Raw genomic sequence first — 26,870 nt, forward strand, 5'->3', positions numbered from 1 at the left:
AAACCACCTGGCTGCCTTGTTTAGACTAGTGTGACTGTGATTTTTTTGTTTTACAGTCAAACCTAAGATTACATACATCGTAAACCAGAGCACTTCAGAGATGGAGGAGCAGGTAACTCTGACTTGTGAGGCTTCAGGAGACCCAACTCCCACCATCAGCTGGAGCTATGGTGAGCACGTCTTCACTGAAGGAGAGCAGGTAAAATAATGGACGACAGTACAACCTAGAGTATCTAAATCATGTGTACTGAGTGTTGGTCCTTAAGGGCCGGTGTGCTGCAAGAATTTTTCCTCCAAGAGTTAATGAACCACAGCTGGTGCAAGGTAGACTGATATTATTGATGCCCCAGTGGCAAAATATACATTTCTTGTAACTTCCTATTTGTTTTAAGGGAGTAAGACACACTGAAAAATATTGTATTAAAGTAGATGCTAAAAAATAGCAGATGCTGATGATTGGCCATGATGACAGCAAAGAATATTTGTCTTTTTTTTTGCAATTTGTGATAATACATTTCTTGTACTTCTGTTGCTTTTATAGTATACTTTATAATAGCTTACTATGGGTTCTGAAATTGGGGCACAGTGACTAATAACCACCAGGGAGGAATACAAACCTGCAGGACACTGGTGTCTCAAGGAGAAGAATTGAATACCTTTAACCTAAATTCAAGAGGTATATTGATCGTGTGCAGGTGGGGAACTTGTGCAGTTTCTCTGCAAAACATCCTCAGCAATGTTGATGTCCTAATGATTATTTCCCCTAAATTAGCAGCTCCTTTCAGATGGCCCAGTGGGTCTCATGTAATTAGTTCTGTCATACCCAGCCAGTAGTGGGGAGGACACTTGGATCTGACTTGAGTTTTCCCAAATGTCCAGAAAATCTGCATCATGAACCCAATTATAACATTCCCAAAATAAGTATATAATTTCAGGCAATAATTAAACTTGATCTGATTCTTATTGTATTTGCTAGAGTGAGCACTCACACACACAGTTTCCTTAGCTTTTTCAATCACTCACCATTATTGTGCTCCTGTTAGTGATTGAAAAGCTTAAAAATAATATATATATATATATATATATATATCATTGGATATTGTGCAGCCATCTTTTAAATTTGTTTTGGCATTGCATTGGTTAAGAACTAGCTTTAATTTTCCATTACATCCTAGATACATTTGTATGTCCTTTTGCTAATATCTGGAACAATATTCCATGTTCAAACCATCAAAAACAATGAATATTTCATTGGTATTCTCATACATTTATTGCCCACATGGCCTGGCTCTTCAAGGTCTTAGTGTCTTGCTACCGTTGAGAGGTAATGAGGGGGAAAATGCTTCAGAGATATATTGTAGTTTATGGAGAAATTCTCGAGCCAGTCCATTACATGCACAACATTTTCTTCCTACAGGCACATCTAAACAGGATCTATCAGGTATGAAATCCGCGTGGCACAGAAATGTACTGGAGTAGTGTTGCAAACTATACCTCAAGATTTGACAAACCCCTCTCTCCAAATCAAATAATCCCTTTTTATTGAAAATGTCCTAGCTGTTTCTTGAAAACCCCAAAGAGTGATCTCATTAGAGTTCATGAAATTGATTCAACTGCTGCATGCTTTCCAAATATAGCCTGAAATCTTTTTTGATAGTGATAGTGAAAGAACTCATCTGATCTGATCTCTCATGAGATCAGATGAAAATTTTGTAAATAACATAATGAAAGGGAAACACCATTTCTGTGTCGCTGTTGCCTGATTCATTTCAAACTTTCCATTACAGCATGATGTTGCCTGGATTCAAGCCCAGCTCAGTCTGTCTGTCATCTCCATAATACTGTAGATTGTCTAACATTTGCTGTGTGTCAGTACCAGCAGGAAATTGAGGGAAAAGTGCTCCACCTAAAATCTGTCTTTTGAGTATTCTACACTCACCCCCACAGACGAAAGTGAAACTGTGAGCATTTGAATTTTGATCATAGAGGTGGGCAGTGGCGAAGTGGATTTTGCTGTAACAAGAGGTTTAATGGACATTTTTCCAACCGTGAAAACTGGTCACTTTTGGAATCTATTGTAACTGACATGAAATCATACAGACTACAACCACTGTGAGGAACAGAAATAGGACTTCTTTTTTTTCCAGCCACCTGTCAGGACTACAGGGCTGACTGTTTGATATTCAAAAACAGATTTTCAGTGGAGCCTCACTTCAAGTGCAAAACACACTGCCACCTTATGACGCACGTCACGACAGTCCTATTCTCTTTTTAACTCCACACACCCACAGTGGTAAGACACACTGGCTCACATGGATGTACTGCCCAGTTACAGTTTTCCACCTCAGTCCATGAGAGTCAGGGTTTTCAGAAACACTTCTTTCAGCTGCTGAACCTCAACCTTCTCAGTCTGTCAGTGACAGATCAGCTTCTTTAGTAGTTGTAAAGCTGTCAAAACAGATGAGGAGAGACTCATCCGAGGAGTAGAATAACACTCAGGGCTCTGCATCCCCCAGTCAGTTATTGGCTTGCAAGCTACACTGTATGATTGAATATTGGCCATGTAGGAAGTAAAGAACACACAAAGGATCTCTTGTATTAACATATTAAAGAATTTCCCTCCCATTTTCGGCTGTAGTTGCTGGTGTGACGCACCATGACATGTCACATGGCACATCAGGTGATGCACAGCTGTGCAGTGGTGACAGTGTGTTTTGTACTTTAGTCTGCAGTATGCTCTGTGATTTGTGGCATCTTTTCACAGCTGTTTTCAAAGAAATGATTAGCAGTCTTACAGTCACTGTAGTGGATACTAGGAGTAGATGCTCATATTTTCCTCTAAAGATCTGATTACCAGCAGGGGGAATGGTCTCCATGGTTGGGCTTTGATGAATTCATGCAGCTGCTAATTGTTTAATTGTCTTGTTCTGCTTGTTTGTCTGATGTCAGTCTGTCATGTCGTCTGTAATCATCGTAACAGCTGTATTTCATCGAGGATGGGTGTGACATGTGAAACAACATACAATTGGGGTGAACAAAAAAAAACATGTTGCTTATAATTCACTTTAAAAACGTGAAGGATACTTGATATATTTGCTAAGTAATGTACTGAGATGTTTGTACTGGCCAGTAAACTGGTACAGATCTGTATTATATCGTTTTAGAAGTTAACAATGACAGAATTAATTAGCTGTTTAATTAAATGTATTTTCAGGTCTTTGGCTACTTAGTTGGCATGCCACTTGTATTTTTCCAGTTTGAGGAACTTTGATTTAAGTATTTAACAAACTGTAAATTACTTATTATTACTTATTACTTATTAGATGTTGCTTATCTTATTTATGCGAAATCTTGTAGCAGTAAAAAAACACAGTACTTTGCTTTATCTTGTGTAAAATATCAGTGATGTGCTGTTTATTGCTAGACCTGAAAGTCAGTGGCTTAAGTTTTACATAAATTCCACTTTTGCCTTTAGCGTATTGGATTCTACTTCATGAACAACACACATGATGTCCAGTTAGATATTACTCACATTACACTTCATATGAAGTTTATCTGTCCTGCATGTGGAACACACTGACATTTTGGTAAATAGGCCGTTTCATCGCCTTCTTTGTTCAGTAAGACGATGTGTTGTAGTTTTATTACAGTATGTGTTACACAGTGGATCAGTTAATAATTTACATTTCAGAGGGCCTGTTCCGTATTCACTCTGAACAGACTCTAATAGGAAGGATGCCAACATTGATAAAAGCCTCAGAAACTAAACATCAGAAAGCATTTGTACATTTTGTATTGTTTTTAGCTTGCCTCCATCTGTAAAGCAAGAATACAGCCTCGAGCAGCCCCACAAAACTCTGTCTGTTTAGGGTTTATTAAAAATGCCCTATAGAGTAAACAAACTGAGTTTCTTTTTACATTTAGTGCTGCTCACCAAAACACCCTTGAGGTCGAACAAATGTGTTCAATGCCTTACCTTCCTTATAAAATATTTACTTTATATTAATATCTCCTTAAAAGCTTCTTTAAGTCTGCATTGTTGACATGCATGTTCACTTTCTGACAGTCTTCTGTCCTGTTTTGTTAGTGTTACCTCCACCTGTGATTTAGTGAACTACTGTAGCGCTTCTTTTGATTGAACACTCCACCTCCAGTCCTTCTCAGGAACTGTATAATTTTCAGTCTCTCAGTTGCTTTATAGTTGAGCCATTTCACATAAAAATTAGCGTAGGTTTTAATTACATTGTCTTCACCTTTTCATGTGACAACTACAGTATATATATGATGCAGCAGATGGAGAGGACATCCTCTGTATCTAAAGATATCGAGTTTATCTTTTTTAAACAGAAAGATCAAGATTAGGAATTTTGTTTCAGATACCGTTTTTCAGTCATGTTAATAGCTGATATTCTCTGACAGGATATTAGCCTTGTCTGACTTTGTTTGACCCTGTTGCCGCTCTACTGTGGTTTTGGGTTTTAAAGGTTAACATGAGAAACTAATTCATTCTGAATAACCTCCTACACAGAATCTTCAGAGTCAGCAGATAAGACAATGTTTGATATCGCTGAGTTAAGCGATGCCTATGTGAGGATTGAGGGAGATTACTGTATCTCACAATAGAAAAGCTTTGGTGGTGTGCATGAAAAATATGTTAAAAAATGTTGTACATGTAGGTGTATACATGCTTAGAGCTATGTTTCAATTTCAAATTGGCACTAGCCTGGACATGGTTTTGTTTATGGCAATTAAAATTAAGTTATTACATTTAAAACTTTTTGCTTGTTTTTTTGGTTGTTTCAGTTCTTTGAATTCATTCGCTCGTCACTCACTAGTCACTCGAGATAAGTGTGTCTGCTTAATAACAGAAAATGTAAATTAAGCATTTATCTATGCTTTGTACATGATCTACATAATAAATGCCTTTCTTATTTGAAAACATATTGAATGTTTGGTTTGATGCATATAGTTGTCAAGCTGTAATTATTTGTAGTACTTTGAAGGAAGTTGTAGTCAAACAGGACTAGCTGTTAAACCTAAAAGCACATAGAATTTGTTGTTGTTGATTGGACGATAACGATAAAAAATTTTTTTTTTTTAAAAAGCATGCAAGTTTCAGAATACAAATTGCTTTTCTCAGTCCTGTTCTATCTACCATGCAGGCTACCAATTAGAAATTAAAGACTTGAGAAAAGAAATGTATGATCATTTGAAAGGTAGTGACTTGATTGAAGAACATTTGTAATAAATGTTGTGTCGCAGCAATGCAGGCAGGGCATCTCAAACAGTGAGATGTTCCTTTACGTGTTGCATGTCAATGCAGAGGGAGCATTGTTTTCTCCAAACACAAAGGCTACTCATTTACAACCAGTGTGGTTATGTAAGGCTTTCTGACGCTAGTCAGTTTCTGATGTTCTGGCAGAGGTTGATAGACTGAGCAGTTAATGATACAGGATGATGACAATACACATAATCATCAGTTTCACTCAGGCATCACCCAGTGACTGCAGCACCACCAGGGTTCTTTACATTTTTGTTTAGCATATTTGTCTTAGTTTGTCTCCTTAGTCTGCTTTGGCCTCCTCCTGACATTATAATTCAAGTCAGAACAAAGAGCCAGAATAATTCTCTATGAAGGGAATAACAATGGCCTGTGAACATGATAAGTCCCAAGGGACCTGTCACTGTATTGTTCTGCGGGTTTGTGAAATGATTGTGGTATGGTGTCTTCCGTTTTGCATGCGCGCATGTGCTGTTGTTCAGTATCCTTTTGTCTTAAACAAACGCCTGTCATAGATATGACAGTTATACTTGTCAACTCACTTGCTGCAGAGGCAGCGCTGCAAACGAATGCGTGGATGAGGTGGTGATGTTCCACACTATTAGGTTGCCTGTTTTAATTGGACTACTGCTCTTTCTCAGCACGGTGGTGATATGCAGCTAACTGTTGTTTGTGATGATGTACGGTGCACAGTGTGTTGCACTCTATCAGTAGAAAACTTGCTTTTCACAACATAGTGAAACTACATATCTTTGTATTAGTTTTGTTTATGGCCTTCTCTTTTTAGTCTTATTCTTCTTTTTATTTTCATAGTAAATGATGAAATCACACTTGTCAGTGATATGGGCTACTTGATTTCAAATGCACCATATGTTCTTAGTTTTATTTGTAAGACTCTTTGTGTCACTATGTTTAGACGTGAAATCACTGATGGTTTGATTCACTGTTTCGCCCTCTAATTATTCCAGTAAATTGCTTTCATTTATTTGACATTTTCTTACTGTTACACCTGATGAAATAGCTGTTTATCATTTTGCTTTTTACGCTTCAGTACTTTTGTGCTATGTGGGCCATCACATCCCATTGTCATGCTTAACATTTTCTCCTCAGCATCATGAAATCTGCATGCTTTCCAAGAAGCTTTTTGTGTTGTGGTCGTTATGATTTATCTTAAAATAGCATGTTGTCTAGGAAAGTTAAAAGGATTTGTCTGTTATCCAGAAGTTAAATTTTATCTCTCAGACCTTGACATATGATTTTTATTTCCTTAGTTATTCAAAATAACGTGATAAAATGTCAAACCCGTGTTGATCCGTGTTAAACAAGTTAGAAAACAGTTCTTAGGTAAACTGTATCGTGATGGTCAGTTAGTGAAGTTTTATTGCATCAGTTCTCATAATGCCATACAGTACAACATTTGTCTATTTCAGCCTTGTTATACACAATCAAGCAAAAAAGAAAGGAAAGAAAAGTTTATAGTCTGTACTACAGTTATTGTGAGTCAACACAGGCCACCTGTAGGCTCTGTTTCCTTCCAGGTGTCACAAAGGGTGTAGTACAAGCTGCAACAAAATAGCTTGTTTTAAAACTGTAATTGCTAATTTAGAAACACTGCCAGCGCTGCTTAATTAACTATATTAACCGTTGTTTCTCGATGTAGCAAAGACTTCTATATGCATGAGTAAAGACAACAGTAGCAGTTACTGAGACTCAATAATTGTAGCACCACTTTTACCAAACATATCTCTGTTGTTGAAGCAGAATGGAGTCACCTCTTGCTGATAAACCAATAACCCTCATATCTGTAAGCATTTATTCCATCAGGATTCCAATAGACTTACTTGTCCTAGGCTTAAAGCAGTTTTGTGCAGTATGAGAAGAAAATAACACATTACTTTTGTTGTTACATAAAAGGTGTCTCTGAAAGGGAAACATTCCCTTGATTGTATCTACCAGTTTTTAGCAAAATCTGACATTGGTATCAGGTACTGTGGCTGAATGCAAAATAAACTGGACACTTATTACTTACATGCAGTGTGCAGCATCCCAGCTTTGCCTGGATAAGGATTGCTTTCTAAGAGATGCTTTGCCCTTTGTTTGTTGTTCTGTCTCTGTTCTCTACAGGCATCATGGACTCGGCCCGAGCAGCACAAGGTATTCTAAATGCATGACTTTTTCCCTACACCCATCCATCTTTCATGTCAGGGGAGTCTAATTCAATTCTGGATGGATGCAGATCAAAATTCATGATCACATAAGGGTCAGGGAGAAAGATGCAGTAGCCAAAAGTGTGCATATCTGTCTCTGTTTTCCATGTAAACTTAACATGCTGTAGTTTACTGTATTGTTTATTGCTTTTTTCCTCAGACATTTAAGCTAGCCTGCAAGAGCACAAAACAATATAAGACATGTACCTGCTCAAATATAAGTTTTTAATGATTCACGATTCTGAACCAACTTCTCACATCTGTCTGTGCTCCCATCAGCATCTCCAGAACTCACTCAGTTTAATGTCAAATTGTGTATATTTGTGACATTAGAAAATAGTTCTCTATAGTTCAAATTCACAAAACTAACAATGACTGAATATGTATGTAAGAGAAAATGAAAGATGTCTTTGTGCAGCAGCCCAGAGTATCAGAGCCAGGCACTGTTCCTGGAAGAAAGTGAAAATTGGCAAAAGAAAGACCGGCCCACATAAGCTTTTTTCCCTTCAATATCAAATATGTGTTTTACATATGTGAGAAAATTGGCAAGAAATACCACATTGTCATTTCCAATATTAGTGCTGAGTGCACCATAGTGCAGAATAGAATAAGGTGTTTGGCTGTCAATTGAACAGAAATTTTTGTTCTCACGAAGTATGTCATCGACAATCAGACCATCACCGTTTATGGTGCAAGATCAGACATTAGGATTGCCACTGTTATTTATACACTAGAATCATTTGCCCGGAAGTGAATGTATTTTTAGACCATTTGGTTCCTTAAATAGCCACGCTATTTTATTTTTAATCAATGAGCGCTGCACATCAAGAGAACAGGTCTTTTCCTTTTACTCTTTTGTGTAATAGTTTTAAGAATGGGTATTTTTACTCATACAACACTGTTTATTATACATGCATTCATTAATAAAACGACTGACTAAAAAAGGTTTAAATCATTCTCATCAATTACATGGCAATTTACACAACTTTAAACTATATTTTAGTTAGTGTATAGGTCCTCCTACACTTACTGAAATGATCAAAGTGTTTCTCTCAAGACCTCCCATTATAAACTACACAGATTGAGGAGTAGGAGCATGCTGAGCATTTTTGTTGTGACTGTGAAGGCAGCTGAGTGTTCATTTGACAAGCTGTGGAAGGGCAGGTACATTGGCATGCTGGACCAGTTAAGATTTGGTGAAACATGAGTTTAACATGTCCTAAGTGAATTCTCGATTTTATGCTCTGATGTTCCAGCAGTGTTTCTTTCCTCCTCTGGGAGGAAACCAAACAAACTGCGCAGCCCTGCTGTCAGTGTGGTTTGAGTTATTAAAGGAGCTTATTTCTAAAGGTTTTTATTTTCTTCCGTTATCTCATAAACCACAATTTCACACAAAAGTTTAGAAGTTTTTTTATTAGCTGTTCACAAGAGGCAATAAAGTCAACTTCTAATACACAGTCACTCTGGTGCTTTATGCATTAATGCTAAATTTCTATTGTAACAAAACATTAATGAATAATAATATTGTAGTGAACCCATAATTGTCCTTTGTTAGAGAGTGATATTCACTGTGGGTTTTATATAGGGAACGAGATGAAATACATTCTGATTCTGCATTCTTCAAAAAGCAGGAGCATAAAATAAAAAACTAAAAAAACTAAGAATGAATAAGAAGCTGGTTCAATAAATAGGACTTCATGGTTGCACATAGTGTGGCAATGTTGCTCAGAGAGCACCACAGGGGTTGAGAGAGAACACTTGCTGCACAGGGGTCAAAATAAAAGGGTAGTGTGTTATGCAAGTGTCTCCCTGGTCCTGCTATCTACTATGCATAATGAATGCCCCAGACATGCTTTGTCTATTGAATTTGAATACAAATAATGAGGGTTTCTCTTACATGGCTGCCCAGAATGGGGTCTAACTCAATATGTGTAAAAGCATCCATGCCATTGTTTTGTCTGCAGTTTGGATCAAAGCCATGAAAGCAACCAAAGAAGAGGCTTAAATATTCTGTTCACGAAAACACCACAGCTTTCTGTTTAAAGAGTTGTGTATGAAAATATTTAGATTAATTCAATTTGAACTTGTATAGACAATTTGCTCTGCAACAAACTGTTGTTTAACCCACATCTTTAGTGATAGAAAATAAAGGTTTAGAAAATGTATAATGAATGTTTTAATCGGTTATATCCTGGGGTAGTAAACATCTCTTTAAAAGCAGAAATTCCGTCTGCCTGAAACCGTACACCCCAGTAGTTTTGTGACACATGACAGCAACAACCACAACAACACAGAGCTGTTGACCCGAAGGTCGGAAAGCTGCTTATGGTTGGATATTGTAACTCTGCATATCAAATTAATGAAAGCAGGTATCTTGAGAGCTGAAAGGTCATTTACACATCTCATTAACCAGCTGTCTAATGTTATTCTGTGGTTTTAAATCCTAACGTTTTAGTCTTGGACCTTCTTTACTGAAACTGGGACATGTGCTGAATGTGGGTTTATACAGGCCTGCAATGTAAAAAATAAAAAATATATCCCAAGTAGTTAACTTAAAGTATTATTTGACTGAAAGATATCAGTGCAGTGACACAAAATCCTGTCTTCAATATAAAAGAGCAATTGTGCTGTTTAAGTTAATGCTGTGCTGTGAAGTATTATGCATCAGCATATTTCACAAGTTGGAAACCCTTTCGTGTGAAAAGCTCAAGATGGTTTCTAGTGCTTTCCGTCATCAATTATTGATAAGCTCCCCTCTACTGTCAACTGTGTCCTTACATTACAGAGCAGGGTGTGCTGCTTTCATTAAAGTAATGTCTGTTCTGCTCATTGAAGGCACGCTTAAAGATTTTTTTTCAGGTCACATCTTTCTGACGAAATGTGCTCTGTAGATATAAATGTGCAATATGGCTGAGGAAATTAACTGATGTGAATGGTCTGTTCTTCATAAACCATAACCGATTTTATGCTCTCATTTAGAGTTTGGATGGAAATGTGGTGGTGAGGAGTGACGCTCGGGTGTCCTCACTCACTCTGAAGTATGTCAAGTATACAGATGCTGGTCAGTACTGGTGCACAGCACGCAGTGCAATCGGAGAGGATGATCAACCAGCCTACCTGGAGGTCCGCTGTAAGTAGTTCACCTGTGCTTAATAATGTGTAAGGCCCAGCCAAAATGAGCTGTGTGACACTACAAAAACACAAAACCTGTCATTCAGTCTCTGAAGTGAATGCATTCAGCACTTCCTGGTTATGTGAAGCTCATACATAGATTTTTATTGACACAGCACTATGAACAGTCTTTGCTGAGACCAGACATTTTTTTCCACCAGATGCCCCTAAGATACATGGAGCAGTGGCAGTGTATACCTGGGAGGGAAACGCCGTCAATATCAGCTGTGAGGTTACGGCTCATCCCAGTGAAGTATCTATTGTTTGGTTGAGGGATGGACTGCAGCTCCCAAACTCTAACACCACTAACATTAGGATCTTCAGAACTTCCTCAGCCAGCTACCTACAGGTATGTACACACGTCAAACCACGATTTACACTCCAAAATAATGGAGAAATACTACTGTATATACACAAAGGTTTCCACTTGTGCACACAGGGACACACTCTGTGTCATCAAGATTTCATGAGTATAAACTTGAAATAAAGGGTTTTCTTTCAGTTCCATTGTGGGAAAAAAAACTGATGAATAATTCAGCAGCAGGAAAGCTCACAGCAACAAATAAAAATAGGCTACTCTAATGGACAGACAAAAAGGTCACCTTCAGAGTGTTTGACACACACATTTGTTCATCTGTTTTGGTACAGTGCCCTTCATATATTTACTGTTTTTTTTCCCTCCTCCAGATAACCCCAGAGTCTGAAAATGACTTTGGGAGCTATAACTGCACTGCCTCAAATGAGATGGGTACAGAGTACAAGGAGTTCGTCCTCATTCAGGCTGGTCAGTGAAAATAGTGTGATTCAGAAAGCTTTCTTGCATTTACTGTGTTTGTGGCTGCCTTTCGATCAGAATTCGGAGGATGTGCATTTTGAGTAATTGCTTAAAACCTTGCCTGTAAATGATACATGATCACTAGAAAAGGTGGCACAAATTAAATTGCAAGTACTGCTTGATTTTTGTTGGCCCCAGGCTTCAGATGCACATTTTTCACCCATATTCAAAACACATTAGACTAAAACATCCAACACAATGCCAGATTACAAAGAGCAGTGTTTGTTTTGATGGTTGATAAATTTAGATGAAAGGGCAATGTAACCAACATGAGATAATTGAACATTCCTTCCCTCTGGTTGTTTAGAAAATACAACGCATCTAAGCTTTTCATTTTGTTCAGTGTTAAAAGAAATGCAAAACAGTAGATACTACTGCACATCTGAAGTTTAACTGAAGTAAAAGAGAATTAATCAAAGTCATAGCATTATATTGTAATCACATCACCACCAGCTCATACCATAGACTCTATACTCAGCAGCACAGAGCTCTGCCACTCTTAAGACTCAATCTGAAGTAAATGAATTGAAAAGACCACATTCTTCACTCACAGCAGAACATGGGCAACCACAGTAATTACAGTTTGCCTTTTCATTTCTAAGATCTAACAGATTCAATACACAGCTGAGCTGAACTCAGAACACCCACCACTACTTAGATATGGACAAGGTTACTGGGTTAAATAGTGGAATAATGTAATTTTCGCAAAATAAACAGTGCAGTGGTGGGAAAATAAAAAAGGTTGCTTTGATCAGTAAGCTTGACAAACATGAATTTAAATGAGGAATTAATTATAAATTTTATACACAAAGCTGAAATATAGTAATCATAATTTTTTTTTTAATCTGGATTTTGCATCTCCTTTAGCACCAGCAGTTTACAATGTGTTTAAATGCATCAAAAGTCCCCTTTTACCAAATTATTATTACGTTAAATATTTTGCTTTTCCAGCATATCTTTGAACTACGCTATGTGAAATTCTCATCACATAAGGCTGATTTGGGACCAGCTTTTACTTGTCACAAGCACTTGAATGTTTTTCTTACCTTCATTTTTATTTTATGAAACAATGTCAAGAGTTTGCATTCCATGTTAGAGAAGAGATGAAATAAAGTCATAAATCATAGATTTGTGTGTGAGGTTTCCTAGACTTTCAGATGAAGCAGTTTTTAGCTGGATTTCAGAGCCATTATGAGCTGTGAGCTCCGTCTGTTAGTGCTAAGGAACAATGGAGTCTGACAGCATTGGTGTGCTGCAATCTTACACTTTCTGTTGTAATCACACTGCATTTCTTACCCTTTTTTCCAGAGGTGCCATCAGCTCCATCCATCAGTGAGGTGAAACCTTTCTCCACCACAGCACAGATTCAGTTTGAGGAGCCCGAATCCAACGGAGGTGTTCCTGTCCTGAAATACAGAGCGGAGTGGAGGACGCAAGGCAGGGGCAGCTGGGTGCACAGAGTCTATAACAGCTATGAGGAGGAGGGTAAGAACACATGTTAAAATGAGATTTGTTTGTTGTGTTACACAAGAGAGAAATGAAAGTAATGACAAAGATAAAGCAGTAAGTGAATGCATTAGTAATAGCTGTATTTTTTAAGTATGAAACATGCTTATTAAGGATGTGAAGGTCATCCTAATCCTAAAGGGAATCTATACTGTACATAGATAGATGCTACACGATGATGGCTTTGAAACAGATGTCATTTTTTTCTGTTTCTGTGTAAATTCAGTTCTAAATAGATTTGTTGTTTAAACATTGTCAGAATGAAATGAAATAAATTGGGCCAATAACTGTTTACTTGTGATGGAATTAATTATGCACGTATTGTTGGAACAGGGGATGTGTTTGTTTTTATGCTAATGAAAATTATCAAGGTGTTCTCAACAGGGATTTTGCTGCCTCTGATATATTGTAACAGGCTCCATCAGTGAGGTGACTATCACAGGCCTGAAGCCAGACACCAGCTACGAAGTGAGGTTGTCAGCCATCAATGGCAAGGGCGAAGGTGAAAGCAGCCCCTCTGAGTTCTTCAAGACAGAGCCTGTCCGTAAGTGGCACATGCTGCACAGTCTACAGCACACTTTAGCAGACATTTTCTTGACCCATGTCTTCACAAACACATTACCTGGGGTTCTCTCTTCTCTTGTGTGGAGTAAGAATTTTTGTCCATCCCATTACCAATCAAGAAAAACTCACTGAAGAGTAGTTTCTCAGCTGCTGGACAGCAACACACAAGTCAGTACTGAGGCTCTTCAAACAGTGCAAGTGAAGTTTTCAACAATGTCTTTTCAGTCTTAAGTTTGTGCTCTTCCAAGTTTTTTTGTTTCCTGTTGACAGAGTAAAACTGTCAACAGGAACTAAGTCACTGCTCTCTTTTTTGTGTTTATTTAGTCTTTCAATGAAGGGACTTTAACATGATCAGAATGCAGAAAACAACTTTGTCTTGAAGTCCAACAATTTGAACACCATTTAACACATTAGACTGTGCTCTGATCGGAGTTACTCAGTTACATCAGGTGCAGTTCCAGTTTTATGAGACTCATTATGTGCTTGGAAACTATAAATTGGAATAGAACAAATACCAGTCTGTGGTTTTGATTTCATTATTGAGATTTTAGCCCCCCCTGTTGGTACAGGATAGGTATTTTTTGGGGAACAAATGCTACCCCCTGTTGGCTTTACATTGAATGTGCTTGGTGATACATAACTAATCCCATTTTTGTTTTTGGTCACGATTCATGTCTGCATGTTGATCATGTACACATTTTTTTCTTTTAGCCGTGCTTTCATTGATTAATTTGCCACCATCTGTTGTATCCATCAGGCTACACTTACAAAATTGGAAATTCATCTCTCTTTATTCAGCTCTCCATTTCATATTAAGACACTGTTCATCAGAATTAAAGATTTCAAATAAACACATTTTTCTACTTGAAGTACTCTTAGACCTAACCCTGCTTTTCCCTTCACACTTATGTGGGTACCGTTTTGAGATTTACTCTTTCAGTTCACGATGAGAAGATCAAAATTAACCCCATGACAAAGACAATCAGCCTGTCTTAGTAATACAAAATCCCTTTTAATAAATAAAAGCAGACAGGACCAAATCACTTTATAATAGCAATTATTACACTAAACAAACAACGACTTTCAATGTTTACCTTCCTGTGACAGTCTACCTAAAGCAGTCATGATAAACTTTCAGGTGAAGTGTTGTTTCAGCGATTAAGATAGTTTTTTGTGCAGACAACTGATTCTAATGGCCTCATATCTTCTTTTCTATGTCTCTAGATGGTATTTTTCATTTTTTCACTGAAGACACAGGTTAGTCTGTAGTGAGGATAACAGATTAGTTTCCACTGCTGTAGCTGTTAGTTCCCCTATAGGATAACCCCACCACCCTTACTGATCAGCTGCTGTATCTTTTAGCGCAGCAACATGTGTATCTTTTTCTAAATACTGTGACCTTGTAGGACTAACCTGAACTCCTCTGTATCTGTTACCTGTTTATTTCACCCACAGGAGTTAACAGTTATCCACATATGAATATTAATATAATTTGGATTTGCTGCTTGTGAATTAATTAGCTTAGTGGCATTATTACAAAGTAATGCCAAATCTCTGCATTTCAAGAGCTGCATATTTCCCCTCTGGCTCCAGCTATTTGATGTAATTTGGGAATGTTTACATTTGGATTAGGCCCATCAGCACTGATTAATCAGTTGCCTTGCAAATTAGAACGTCTCTAAAGTCAAGAGGATAAAGCTGTTTAGAAGTCTTCTGCACTTTTAACTTTGAGAACCCAAACAGAGGAATATCTGGCTCAGTTTTTGTGCTTAGTATGTATTAGTATGAACATCTTTGTGGTGATTCTGTAACTTTCTGTTTTAGTTTGCCTCCAGGTCAGTTACGTTTACTTCTGTTGTCTACCTGTGCCTGTATTTTGTTTGTCTGCTGTGTCTTTCATGTATTTCTTCTTTTTTCAACCACTCACATTTGTCATTTCATGTGATTGTTGTTTGACTTGCATGGTGCTGATGATCCCCTCCACTATGCAGAAGGTAAATTATGGTTTCAGATTTTAGAAAGAAGATTCCTAACTGTAACTGCAGAACCCTTCAATTAAACCAACACATTAACTGCTTATATCATATAATATATATCTACTCTACCCCAATCCTATTATTCAAGTCAGGTAGACTTTTGCCTCAGCAGAAAATATGAGGAGCCAGAGCTTCACTCTAATCTAAGAGTTTTTAATATCAGCATCACTCAGATACTATTGATAGCCAACTACCTGAGGATGTTAGCTCTCCTCCCTATGGGATGTGTTACTATAAATCAGCTGTGTAATAAACACAGGTTCATGTCATCATAAGAGAAACATAATCGATGTCCAAAAAAAATATTGCTCCTTCCAGAAATTTGCTTTGGCTCTTTTTGTATTCATGCTGAGAGCTACAGCTACTGTGTACTTTATTGGTCTCCTGTTGTTTGTCATCTTTAACCCTAGCCTGAAGAACATACACTGCTGACTAAATCTATTAACATGGAGAATTTTAATCAGACTCATGAAGGAAGGAAATATTACAAGTACAAAATACAAATATGAATGCTAACTACAGGGCACGTCTTTGTCTGTTAGTAAAACTTTCAGTCAACAATTAGTCCATTCAACAAATGACTGAAATGGTTGATTCACAATCAACAAAAAAGTAATGCTTAGAGCTAAAATGTGCAACTTTATGCTAGCATAAGACTCGAAGTTTGTCTACTCCACTCCATCAGCTCTCCCTTTCTCTACTTACCCATGCTCTGTTGAGCCCTAGAGATATTAGTATTAAGGAAGTACAGTAAATAATTGTCCTTTTCATCAAAAACAGCGACATAGCTTTTTAATTTTAAGATAAAAATAATAATCAAAATACTTACATTCTGCAGTAACCTTTCATGGAGATATGGTTAAAAATGTTTGGAACATTGTAAGAGCAAATGATCAGTTCAGAAAATAACATAATAATCACAACCAACTTATACTGAATGTCATTGCCCATTTACTTTGAGATTTGATTGGAGATTTTGACAAAAACACCAAGGTGGCAAATGAACCAGATGGCAGCAGATTTTTTTTAACCAATGATTAACTAAGTACTTATTTTACTACATCTTGGAATCCCATCTTGCAATGGGAGATTTGTACTTCCCATCCAAAAAAAAAAAAAAAGTCCACCTGAATTTAAATAAGCAAATTGGTAAGAGCCTCCCATTGGATAATAACTGCATGGATGATTATGTTTCAGTTGACAACAAGTTATTTAACCCTAACTGATGCAGTGAGTAGCTAGTAGAAGATAGGCAGGTGAAATGCACCCATCATGCCTAGTGCCCACTGTAAAAGCCTGTGGGGGCAGTGCTATGATCTGGGGTTGCTTCAGTTGGTCAGGTCTAGAACTGAATGACCATTTTATTCCATCAATGGATTTTTTTCTTACATATTCCAAGATGACAATGCAAACAGGATTCATTGGACTCAAATTGTGAAAGAGTGATTCAAGGAGCCTGACACATCATTTTCACACATGAATTGGCCATCACAGAGTCCGACCTTAACCCCATTGAGACTTTTTGGGATGTGCTGGAGAAGACTTTGTGCACCGATCTCACTCTTCCATCATCAACACAAAGAGAAAAATGAATGCAACTCTAGATGGAAATAAATGTTGTGACATTGCAGATACTTATTGAAATGATGCCACAGTGAATGTGTGCTGTAATCAAAGCTAAAGGTGGTGCAACAAAATATTAAAGTGAGTGACTTTTGTTTTTTGGACGGGCAGTGTATTAAAGCTGTTGAAAGATAACGTGTCACATATTGGCAATGGTTGTTAATGAAAGCAACTGAATAACTGACTAAAAATGTTTCTCATAGTTCTAGGTTTTTGGAAAATCTGAGTTTCCAGTAAACCTGCAGCGGGTGCTTTTTCAAAACTCTGATTTGGGGCAACAATAGTATTTTTCATTTGTTGTAATTTAACAGCAGAACACCATGAGACATCAAGGAACTGAAGCAATGACTTATCACTGATAAGAAGCAGCTATACTTGGTGACAGTGGGCCCTAAAGGAACAGTAAAAAAGAGCCTGGGATTAATCTTTGGGGAAATCCACAGTTCATATGAACACAATGAGTCACTTTGTCAGCAATTAGATTAACCTGTAAAATCTTGCCTTACAGAAGCCATCTGATATATTTTTATTGGTCTTACTTGATGGATGTTAGGTTTTAAAAGGAGAGTATAGTATAACATGGATTATGGAAATCAGTCTTATGAGTGTATGAGAATTAGTGAACATTAGTGATTCATAAGCAAGTTGACCTCAGTGGTTATCTTTACAAACAAACCTATTTGTTATGCTGTAAAATGCAAATCCTGTATAAACTTCATTTAATGAGAAATATCCCTTTGCCTTGAAGCTTTGTATGACAATGGTGAAAGTCAGTCAGTAATTTTTATGCCAACTGAACGTCATTCAGCAACTCTGAATCAGATAAGCATGTGGCTGTGTCATTTGGTAATTAGTCGGACTTGAGACATACCATCTTGAGGCAAGCAATTAAGGAAGTGACCTGAAAGGACAACAACAAAGAAATCAGGCGGTTTCAAACTTTGGAGTTTTTTTTTTTTTTTTTGCTTTTTTTTGTTTGTTAGTTTTGTTGTTTGTGTTTTGGTCTTATCTTAAAACAAGCTCTTATACAACCTCTGTATCCTCTTGATATTGTGTGCCTGTAGGGAATCCCAATCCTCCCAAGCTTGAAGGGGTACATCAGTTTAAAGGCAACTCCCTCAAAGTCAGCTGGATCAAGCAGGACGACGGCGGCTCGCCTATCTTACATTATCTCGTCCGCTATAAGCCAGTAAGTATGGTGATCAGCTACGATAAGTCAATAAATCAATTACTCACTTGATCAACTATTTTGATTAAAATAAATTTAAAATTTTATTTGTTTTTTTATTCTTTAAGCATACTGTAAAGTCCCATTTATTGGTTCAAGCTTCTGAAATGTGAAACTCCAGTTTCACATTTTTTATCTTTTTATCATCATACATATGACACTACATATGTGCACTGAATATCTGAGTTCCAAATCCTTAATGAATAATAAAAATTATAAATCTTAACAGGGACGTGAATGTTCTTCTGAAAGGCCTGGAGAATGTGTTAGACACTTTGTTTACACTTGATTGTAAAATGAATCCTAGGCAATAGGATCACAGTTGGACAAGACAAAATAACACAGATGTGCATGGTTGAATATATATAATGCTGTCCACAGGAAACTTGATGACTAGTTCCTTAACCAGGTCATTTATAAGGAAACAGCTTTTAAAAGTGACGCAGCAAGAATGTGAGCACAAGTGCTGCTGGACACCTTGTATATAGAGAAGTGTGAACAGCTGTTCACTTGTGTTTGGATCACCAAAATGAATATTAAAATTAAGTGTAAACGAGGGACAAATTATTAATCAAGATCTAGCTTTATTAATAATGAACCAGTGTACTTAACTAAGGCAGTTACTTTTCTAATTAGTCATTAGTCATGTTCTGGTTCTGGCCTTTCTAATATAAATATTTGCTTGAATTTTTAGCATTTGATTAGAAACCTCTTAGGTAACTAAATAGTTTGTGGTTTTTTAAATAATTGTTTTACTTTTTATTACCTTTTATTTTTTTGTTTACCAAGTATAGGATGACTCAAGAAAAGAAACTGTAAATTAATTGAAAATGATTGTTCGATATAGAAATATTTTGAATGTACTGTACATCTACCTTTTTGTATTGTTAGATACAATCATCAGAGTGGAAACCAGAGATCCGGCTACCCAGTAGCAGTGAGCACGTGGTTCTCTACGGGCTAGAGTGGGACACAGAGTACAATGTCTATGTGGTGGCTGAGAATCAGAAGGGCAAGTCCCAGCCAGCAACCATGTCTTTCAGGACGTCTGCAGAGCCTGAAGCAATTCCAGGTACTCTCTATCTCTCAGGACACTCACACTAAACTGGAACTAAACAGCCAGAAAACTGAAGAGCCAAACTCAAAGCTCAAAACCAGAACTCAGCGTTCTATTTTTACTGTCTAGCTCTGAAAGGTGAGTGACATCTAAATAAATCTACAGAAAGAAATTGATTTCCTGGACAGCGGTGAGCCAGAAATGATTTTCCGGCTGAATTTACTCACTTTAAAGTTTTGACAGCCCCAGCTAAATGAGCTTGAGCCTGCGCTTGAAGAACTGGGACAGCCACTTTCCACAGAGGATGAAATGATTTCCTCTGAATGACTGTGGTTTTCTTTAGCTTTGTTTACTGTTAAAATAACAGCTAGAGTGGATAGTTCCTCCCTGTTTAGAAGCAGCCTTCAGACTGACCCTTGATAACCCCTGATTAACTTGTACCTTTAACTGGACCTAAAAGAATTTAATACTAACCGTGCAAACACCGCACTTTCAGATTCCCTTTAGCTGCTACAGACTGCTGAGTGTCTTGCTCAAACATTGCAGCAGATCATTATGTCTTCCTCTCACTTCTTTCCTAATTCATTTTCCAATCTGAAGCATTTCCCTCTCACCCTACCACTGAGTCACCATCTAGTCAACATGGTGTAGTTTTCCCCTTTGTGCTCTGCTTTTGCTTGTGTTGCTGTGTTTTGTTTTTTTTTTCCAAGAAATCAGTTATTTTTCCTCACTTTTGGTTTTCAGACCTGACACATTTTCACTTTCTCTCTTCCTCTGTTTTCCCCACCCTTCTCTTTTTTCCCCCTTCTTTGTTTCCCTTCATCCCCCTCCCTTTCATCCTTTATTGTATTTCCCTTTCTCTCTTTCTCCCCCTCTCTCAATGTTCCTGCTCTCTTGCCTGGTCCTGGACATTGCTGTGGCGGACCGCGTGAACATTTTCGTCCCGAACTCTGTACATTTTGGTGTGCTCGGATTTGTGCTGCCCCTTCCCCTCAGCCACTCAGGGCTGTTCACCTGTGACATACACTTTGGTATCACTCATCTTGTCCATCACCACTGTACTCCTGTTTTCGTAGTTTTCATGGGGGCTCACCATAACTGTCAAGGAGAGTTTGCCTTTTCTCTGGCCTGACTGTCTCTGGACACTTTTACCCCTAAAACAGACTTTTTCCTTGACAGACACATCTCTGTTGTGGCTGAGAAAGGGTGCTGTGTAGCTTCAGGACAGATAAGACAGATGTGCTGAACCAAAGGCAGTGGAAGTCCTCCAACTCCCACAGATCCACTTTGCTCAGCATTAGCAGAGTTAGTCATCACTACTAGACAACAGAGAGGATTGCCAGTTTACAGTGTTTAACAATGGTGGAGTTGAAATTAGGTTATTTAAAAAACACTTAGGAGGTAGTGAAGGCCTCAACTTGTGTGTTTACATAAATATCATTATATTCCTAAATCACTTACAAAATGATGCATATATCCTGTAAAGCTGTGTAACATTAATGTTTACAATATTGAAGACAGAAACACTAAACAGAGAATTATTTGTAATACTACTATTGGCACAGTTTGGCACGCTGTACACATGATAAATCATAAGTGTTATTTTTGTGATTATTACTAAGACAAATGTCCATGATGTTTCTTATGCATGTATAAAATATTAAGAAATGCCTGCTTTTATACATTTATAATTGGAGGGTGCTTTACTCAGCTGCATTTTATTATCTAGCAGGCCTTGTTTACCTGTTAATTCTTGAAATCCACAGAGTTAAATCTGTCTATAAACAGGATATTTTAGAGAGTGGACATTCTGCATTATATTAAAATTGACTTTTTGCGATATCTGGAAAAATCCTCATGCTCATTTTGTCCACACACTATCCTGCATATTTGGGTTACTAGCATCACAGTGTAAACTCTTCTTCTAATACCAAATAAATGTGCTGACTTTTTGTTCGTAAAGACAGGCATTTGAATTGAAATTCCACAACATGCCACATATTTAAAATGTAGTTATTTGAATAATTGAACACAAGCCAAACAGCACAGTCTCCAAAGACACCCCTATGCATTTAAATTCATGCTGAGACAACCAGATCGTATCGGTGCTCATAGCAGGTGAGTTGTTTCTGTTTTATGGAACTATTTGTGGTTACAGTAGCATAGCAGCATTTTATTTAGCTGTTCATGGCTGTTTGTGTAAAATCCTGTGTCAGGCTACAGTTGCTCACCCCCCTCTTTCTCTCTCTCGTCTTGTTTGGCAGATTTGGGTGGTGAGACAGCGCTCTCCATGGGCATCATGCTCTGGGCAGGGATCCTTGTTGTGGCATTTGTACTCCTGCTGCTGGCTGTGGATGTCACCTGTTACTTTGTCAACAAATGCGGGCTCATCATGTGCCTTTGTGGCAAATCAGGCACAGGAACCAAAGGACACAACTTGGAAGAGGGCAAAGCAGCATTCATGTGAGTGTCAGAGACAACAATGATAAGCTGTTCAACAGCGACCCTTGGCCAAATTTAAATTCAGTTACACTGTAGGACTTCATTTTCTTTATAAAACTAGCAGCCTACAGGTTTTTTAACATGGCTCTATTCAGTTTCATGTTTATATTTTTGTATATATTTTTGTCCCATAATTTTACTGTTTTAACTGTTGTCAGTGTGGTTTCTCTAATAACACATTCTAACTGATGTGACCAGCACCAAATGGCAAGTAACAAGTTAGCAACTAGCTGGAGAACACAGTTAATCATTTGGCAGCCAAGGGGTACCGTAGGTTCACATGTGTTAAAAGAAGAGCCAGGTTCCCTCATCGACCTGTAAAATATGGGGCGTCAAAATTCAGTCCTTCCATGCATAAATGTATTCCAAACATTATCTGAAGCTATTTTGGAGCTTTTTGAGTTAAACAAATCAAGAGGATATCTTAGAGCTCTGTGGATTTTGCCCCTCGCCATTTCCACTAAAACTCTTTCAGAAGGAATCTATCATTAGGCAGTAGGAGCAGAAGCAATAACTACAGCAAGCAAAACTGGTTCAATGTTCATATAACATATGATATGTTTTTTTAGAGAGTTGAAAAGTATGAATCTCTGCTTTAAAGAGTCACACATTTTACCTCAGGAGTTGGTGGGGACTAAGGCAGCTCTTTAGGAAAGTGAAAGTTTACTCAGTTTACACCAAGAATTAAACATGCAAACTGGATATTGTACAGTTTCAGCGTATAAAAATAAAAAAAGTACTGTAAATGCATGCAGAGTATATTTATCAGAATACTACAGCAGCAGTATCTACAGTAAGGCAGCTGTAATTGCAATCTGTAGAGAGTTTCCATTCTTAAGCCAGCCAGAGAACGTACAGCATACTGAAATCCGGCTATAATATAGTCGAGGTAACAAGAACACTTATTAATACCAAGTGTAAGTGCAAAGGCCTGTGGATCGAATGTTGTTATCCAGATAATGAATGAAGCACTGATACCAAATAGGGAACAGGGCCTAGGATTTAGATTCACTGTGAGGCTAGAAGCAGCTCAAGCATAGATGCTAAGTGTCTGCTGGAAACTGTTTGCTAATACGTTAGACATAACTTTAATGGGAAACTATGGGCAGTTGGGAGCGGACCCAGCACCCCTGTGACCTTAACAGGATAAATGGTTTAGACAATGGTTCAATATTACTGCTTGTTGTGCTCCCCTTTAATGGCATAATAATAATAATAATAATGATATTTCTTTTTAATAAATAATCATCTTAAATGTTAAAGTCTACCTTAGCTCCTGTGCTGTTTTAATTTCTTGAAACCCTTTCAAGAACTGACACTGAAATGATTCAGAATTTTAGCTGAAAGTTTTATAATTTAGGTTGATAAAGCAATAGTTCAGTATTTAGAGTTGATTTCCCCTTAAGTGAAAATATGAAGGATGCTGGGTTTAAGTGAAGCATTGAGCTAATGCTCTCTTGTACACAATAAAGCAGTTTCAAATCAATGTCAGTGGGAAGTAGCATTGTGTATTGATTTGTTCTACATTTCATGGTGCCAGTTTCACTAAAACACAGCCACAGGGATTTTTTCTCATGAGTTAGCAAACTTAAATATTCAGACTGTGATAAAGTGACACAGAGAATCTGTTCAGTCTGTAGACGCAGTGTGATCCTGTATCACTTGTTGTTACTGCTTATTGTGGCAATAGTGGGGACTGATTTGATAGGAGATAAAATAATAATTATCAAAAGCTATTTGTCTCTCTGTCATACAGGAAAGATGAGTCCAAAGAACCAATAGTAGAAGTCAGAACAGAGGACGAGTGCACAGCCAATCATAACGCAGCCGGACCGACGGAACCCAATGAAACAACGCCTCTGACAGAGCCAGAGTGAGTAAAGGACAACATGCAGCACACAGCCTTTTACTGCTCAAGTCTTTATTTAGCTGTTGTGCTGTACATTGCACTCCACTTCAAAGAATCATTACATTACTCAACAGGACAAAATTTGACCCTAGAGATTTTTTGCAAAGTTGTTCTTGAGTGGAGTCCACTGAACTGTGTTGCTTTTCTGTTCTTATCCCCTTTCAGAGGGATTTCTGCACTTTGTGTATTTTCTCCAGCCTTTAGAATTTTTTGTGTCATTAAATCAAGGTTGAAGCAATACCAGTTAAAGACAGAGAAAGGCTTTTGTCCTCAAGTGTGGTCAAGTCATAAAAAGCCATTTGACAACCTCAGCATCTTTCATTATCAGCAGTATGGAAAAAAGAGATTACACAGTATGAGATTTTCACTGGTACTGTTTAACCCTTATAGGTGGTTCTGCGTGGTGCTGTAGTTTTCTGCAGGAAGACTGGTGCTTTTTTTTTTTTAGTACATAGTTTTTCTTAGTCAGTGTACTCCATGTTGGTGTGTGTATGGGATGTATCCTTTAATGTCCACTCACAGCATGACGCCCTTTTTTTTCTTTGGTTCTTTTTCTCACTAGGCTTAATAATTGCTGTTTTTTAGTTGCTCTGTCAATGTTTGTGTGAATTTCTAAAGCCAACTAATCCCTCTGCATGCTCTCGTCCGGGCCACCCTTCCTCTGTCACAGTCACCCTGGTGTCTAGTCTGTGTGTCTCTGTTCTCTCCCTGCTCTCTCAGGCTGGCGGCTAACACTGCTGCTCTGGCACTGGACACCCTCTCCTCCTCTGACACAGCCACTGCAACAATTGATCCCGCTCAGGACAGCCCCTCTAGTGAGACCACCACCCTCACTTGTAGCCTGTCTACCCCGGCCAACGAACCCTCACCCACCCCTGTCCTGGCGCCGGCCCCTACTCCAGAGTCGAACACAGCCCCACCAACTCCTGTCCTCTCCACGTCTGCTGTTGAAGCTAAAATGGCCCCGTTAGTAGAACAAAGGGGATGTAACGCCCCAGAAGAACCGCAGAAAAATACCACTCCTCCCATTACCCCCGAACAGATTAAAGTTCAGAAATCTGGGACGCCAATACCACCGAAACGTAGACACTCTCCTAAACTTGCAGCTCTGAATGCTAAAGGTAGCCCCCCTGTGTCTCCACTTGCTGCATCTTCCTCATCGTCCCCTCCCACTCCAGACATCAAGAAACCCGCTCCGAGCCCACCGGTCACCAAGCCTCCCGCGCAGCCAGACCTCACATCCTTAGATACAGAGACACCAGTACAAACTATCTCCACTCTAGCAACCACTGCCCCTTCAAAAGCAGACCCTGATTCCAAAATAAACGCCCCAGATCAAAGTGAGTGTAGCCTTACTGCCTTTGACACAAACAAACCTGCTGACCAAACTGCTGGTAATAGCACACCCACTGCCAGAAATGCTGCAACTAGCTCACCTTCACTGATCCACAGTGCTCTTACAGTCCAGGATGCTGAAGAAACTGCTCCTCTAGTTGCAAACGTCCCCTCTCCTCTACCTGTTACTGCTATTTCTTTTACTTCTGCCCCCGTCAGTTTTGAGGCGCCGGTCTCAAATGATCTCCCCACAATGCCCACAGGCAGGTATGACTTACTGACCCCCGACATGGCGCCCACAAGTGCAGATTTAGAGTTAGAGCTGAAAAATGGAACTGAGAGACCTTCACTGCCCCCTACAGACCTCATTAGCTTAGACAGTCCGCCCTCTGCCCCCTCTCTGCCTAATGGAGATGGAGCAGACCTCCCCCCCTCAGGCCCAGACCTGGAGGCATCAGAGACTCTGGCCAAGAAAGCTCCTCCTGTCAACGATGAGTACGGCTCCCTCTAGAGGTTTATCTGTGTGTGTGTGTGAGTGTGTGTGTGTAACTTGTATGCCCATTCATTCACCACCACATCTTGCCATTGACCACACAATATGATATATTGTAATGGTAAACTGTGGTAATGACACTGCGATAACTATTAGGTAGATGTTGTGGTTGACAGTCATATGATGGTTTGGTTTTTTTATACTTGTGTGTGACGGTTCTCCATAGTGGGTCCCTACTTTTGCAACATTAACCACAGTTGAGCCCCTTTCAGACATGCAGCTTGTTATGTAAATGCGATGGTAACTTTACATGTTAATCTCCTGAATCACTTTTACACAAGTCGCAGCAACACTCAACCATCACTGTGTCTAGAATAAGAAAACACTTGTCATCTAGCTAATAAATGAGGAAACACTATGAAGTCCTCGGTCTCCAGTCTGACATAATAATCTACAGCTGCAGCATGTTTGTAATTATTAAATCATTCTGTCGTTTATGAAGTAAAATGCTCAAACGTGAGGGAGAAATTACCAAGTTTGCCTTGGGTGTGTCCTCTTGCTTGTTTTGGCCATTTTTCAGTGTTTTCTGACAGACACTGAACAATTAATCCAGAACATAATTAGCAGATTTAGTGGATAATGGAAGTAATGGTTACCCTCTTGTGCCTCATGGTCATTAATTAAGGCTTTAACAGGAGAATACGTTTTAAATTCAGTCAGTAAAGAATTCTGATTCAGCACTGCCACGGTTCCCTCTCATGCACCAGATGCCACATCTGCACAGAAGTGTTGTGGCTCTCTGTATAAAAGTGCTTTCAGGTCTAAAAAGAAGTTGTAATGGCACCTATGGTAGCCAACAATGTAAATGACTATAAAAGCCATCACATTGATACAGAAAGGAAAACAGCTGTCTTACGTACAGCAGGCTCAGCCGTGTCTGAAATGGGCTTTATAATAATGACACCTCAGGCAGTAACAAGAGGCCTCAGAGTGTTTCTTTAATCTTAACCAACTCTGCAGCTTTACTAAAGACAACAGAGCCTACATGCTGGTGATTCCTTGCTCTGAACTGCAGAAGATCCGAGAGGAGCTGCAGGCCTGATCTAGAAACTGTGCTTCACTG

The 26,870-nt window shown here is 38.5% G+C and overlaps 1 protein-coding gene across 7 annotated transcripts in view; it reads left to right on the plus strand.

Annotated features, from left to right (window-relative positions):
* ncam1b (neural cell adhesion molecule 1b) overlaps positions 1 to 26,870 on the plus strand; it is a 68,905-nt gene that overhangs the window by 39,641 nt on the left and 2,394 nt on the right. For 2 of the 7 annotated variants that reach the window (XR_003299864.1, XM_026377506.1), the window contains exons 8-20: positions 57 to 199; positions 1,418 to 1,441; positions 7,406 to 7,435; positions 10,468 to 10,618; positions 10,821 to 11,008; positions 11,347 to 11,443; positions 12,803 to 12,979; positions 13,416 to 13,544; positions 18,288 to 18,412; positions 19,343 to 19,523; positions 21,773 to 21,971; positions 23,767 to 23,883; positions 24,640 to 25,749. Coding sequence is in view for 6 of the 7 variants with exons in the window: in XM_026377506.1 (XP_026233291.1) it covers positions 57 to 199; positions 1,418 to 1,441; positions 7,406 to 7,435; positions 10,468 to 10,618; positions 10,821 to 11,008; positions 11,347 to 11,443; positions 12,803 to 12,979; positions 13,416 to 13,544; positions 18,288 to 18,412; positions 19,343 to 19,523; positions 21,773 to 21,971; positions 23,767 to 23,883; positions 24,640 to 25,749 (2,671 nt within the window). In the remaining variant the exon portion in view is untranslated. Of the gene's footprint in view, positions 1 to 56; positions 200 to 1,417; positions 1,442 to 7,405; positions 7,436 to 10,467; positions 10,619 to 10,820; positions 11,009 to 11,346; positions 11,444 to 12,802; positions 12,980 to 13,415; positions 13,545 to 18,287; positions 18,413 to 19,342; positions 19,524 to 20,504; positions 20,585 to 21,772; positions 21,972 to 23,766; positions 23,884 to 24,639; positions 25,768 to 26,870 lie in introns of those variants that run through there. The other 5 variants (XM_026377536.1, XM_026377544.1, XM_026377519.1 and 2 more) reach the window with 5 other exon arrangements.

The sequence above is a fragment of the Anabas testudineus genome, chromosome 13, assembly GCF_900324465.2.
Source record: "Anabas testudineus chromosome 13, fAnaTes1.2, whole genome shotgun sequence".
Taxonomy (NCBI): domain Eukaryota; kingdom Metazoa; phylum Chordata; class Actinopteri; order Anabantiformes; family Anabantidae; genus Anabas; species Anabas testudineus.